Source organism: Salvia miltiorrhiza, chromosome 3, assembly GCF_028751815.1.
Source record: "Salvia miltiorrhiza cultivar Shanhuang (shh) chromosome 3, IMPLAD_Smil_shh, whole genome shotgun sequence".
Taxonomy (NCBI): Eukaryota; Viridiplantae; Streptophyta; class Magnoliopsida; order Lamiales; family Lamiaceae; genus Salvia; species Salvia miltiorrhiza.
The window spans coordinates 36291196-36293772 of NC_080389.1; the positions used below are offsets into that span (position 1 = coordinate 36291196).

The window sequence follows — 2577 nt, forward strand, 5'->3', positions numbered from 1 at the left end:
TGGTTTCAGATTTGAGCTTTTAATTTAACTTGTAATCATATTTGAGATAGTTCAAAATCTATTTTAATTGTTAGTTTTGACCATAAATAAGCTGTTAGGCTTTTAAGCCTTTATTTCATATTTGAGCTGCCTGGAGTTGAGCTCAACAAAAGGGATGCATAAAATCATCCACATAAAAAATAAAAAAAACATAACAATAAATATGTTTATATGAATAAATATAAAAATTCCCACATAAACATAATTAAAAATTAATTAAATCTAAATTATATTTGAAATTCTATATTTAAGATATATAACTAATTATTTATTTACAAATTTATATTAACAAAAATACAAATTATACTTTTAATATAAGATGCATATTGAATATTTTTCATGATTAACAAATATTTTTTTTTATGATTTTCCACCCACAGAACATGTCATGACCTTTAATATAAGATGTATCTTAAATATCTTTTTAATTTATCAGATTTTACTATTTTCAGAAAATATTAAAGAGAGAGAGAATGAAGAGAAGAGAGATAAATTTTAGTAAAGAAAAAGTTATAACTCACTATGTCCAATTACATATGCTTATTTTTATTATTTTGGATACCCCAAATATAGGCTAATTTTCATAAAATGTGATGTATTTTTAATTCATTTACTAATATATCCCTATTTAATTTTTTAATTAATTCTAGGATTATAATGAATTGTCATGTATGTCAATATGGAGTCTCATGCAAAATCAACATGATATTCAAAATGAAATGGACCAAAGGAGAGATTTGTGCATGTCTCGAAATTGCTAAATAATAGAATCTAGTAAACGTAAGCTTAGTTTCGACTTAGAGATAGAATGGCTAACACAATTGCCAAGTTTTGCACTATTCATCAATGCCAATATTCATCAAGTTATTGCAAGAAATGGAGATGATCTTCTTCTCATTCCACAAATTCAAGCATCGATTTTGGCAGCTGCAGATGCATAACTTACACTGCTGTCCCTTGTGGATTTGCACTGGCTCGACTGTTCGTATCGAAGGAATCGAATCTTCACCTTTGTCGAGCTATTCTTCAACATGTGAAGGAAAACACTAATTGGGTGTCGTCCGCATATAGTATTGTCCGTCTCCAAGAGGTAGTGCTTAAAGGCATCCGGGTCGCCTGTTTCTATTATATCCATTCCCATTTTGTCTAATGCTTCAATAGACTTGTAGATGGCTCCGTGCTTCTTATCATAGTGCGTATAGTTGAACCGGGAGCCCCAGTGACAAAAATCTGAAGACACTGAGAAGAAATTTGTAGGGTCGTCCACATATTTAGCTAACAACCGGCCGTAGACAGCTTCATTTTCAGCGCTAAGAGCACCAACCAAAATGGGAACGATCTTCACCGCGTAGCCCTGGAATACTTTAACTAGATAAGGCAGGTGCATTTCCATGCTATGTTCAGCCTCATCTACACGAAGATCCATCATTTCAAACTTTCCCGTAGCTTTTAGCTCCTCGTTTACTTCCTGATCAATCGGTAGGTCGCCTATAGGCGTCTTGTAGACTGTAGCTTTCGAAAGTGCACATTTTGGAGTGTAATAGTGATGAGATGGCCCAAGAAGAAATATCCTAGTGATGTTTGAAGGATCTATGTTTCCAAAAGCATAGGCTGCTGCACGACCCGAATAGGAGTAACCTGCATGAGGTGCAATTACACCTCTTACATCGGAAGATTTGGGCAACCCGGCAGCTCGGAGCCAACCATCGAGCTCCTCAGCTAATTCTTTCGGATTGTCGGTGTACCAAGAGCCAGCGTGAGAAGGTCTCCTAATCTTGTCCATAATGAATTGTCATGTATGTGGACATATTAACAAGTTATTTGTATCATTTTATTTTTCAATGACTTTTTTAATTATTATGCAAAATTCAATCAACCTATATAATTGGGATGAAGGAAATATGTTGATACAAGGAGTGTGAGAGAATGTGTGATATAAGGAGAGAAAATTTCTGATTCATTGCAAACAAATTTGTAACCATATTTTGCCAATGAGGCCTAGCTCAAGTGACAAAATTAAGGCATCCAAAGACTCTATTTTGTGAGAGGTCTTGGGTACAATCCTGTCTGCGAGCAGAGTGTAGTTTTCTCACTTTTGTGTGAGTAGTGTTCCACTTTTGTGTGGGTAGTGGTTCTGTCTGAGTGCGGCGGGTTGCTTATTTTGATTATATTTAGATACCTCTTGTAATTCTAATTCAAAAATAAAAATTGTAACCATATTTTGAAAGAAAATCCAGAAAAAAATAATAATTGTATTTTAATTTAGGGTTAATTGCATATAAATTACTGAACTTTCAAATAATTCTCATTTTATATATCAATTTAGAAAATTTGTATTAAAATTACTCAATTAATTTTTTTTCTCATTTTGTTATCGCGCCCATTTTAAAGTGATCGTATAAAATGATGTTAATTATCTTGCCCATTTCATTATCTTTGCAAACTAACATGGTTTTAGACTTTAGTAATCTGCGGATTCAGATACATAGTGATGAGGACTAGAATACTCATCAGCGTTGTGCTTAGCAATACAAGTGT

The 2577-nt window shown here is 33.2% G+C and overlaps 1 protein-coding gene across 1 annotated transcript; it reads right to left on the minus strand.

Moving 5' to 3' along the window:
• Nucleotides 1-726: 726 nt before the first annotated feature.
• On the minus strand, nt 727-1822 carry LOC131016519 (uncharacterized). The gene has a single exon (XM_057945226.1). The coding sequence runs from the start codon at nt 1820-1822 to the stop codon at nt 947-949; it is 876 nt and encodes a 291-aa protein (XP_057801209.1). The 3' UTR covers nt 727-946.
• Nucleotides 1823-2577: the final 755 nt, after the last annotated feature.

Bases quoted from the DNA above. Each gene is read 5' to 3' on its own strand.
- LOC131016519 (XM_057945226.1), bottom strand. From the start codon at position 1,822: ATGGACAAGATTAGGAGACCTTCTCACGCTGGCTCTTGGTACACCGAC.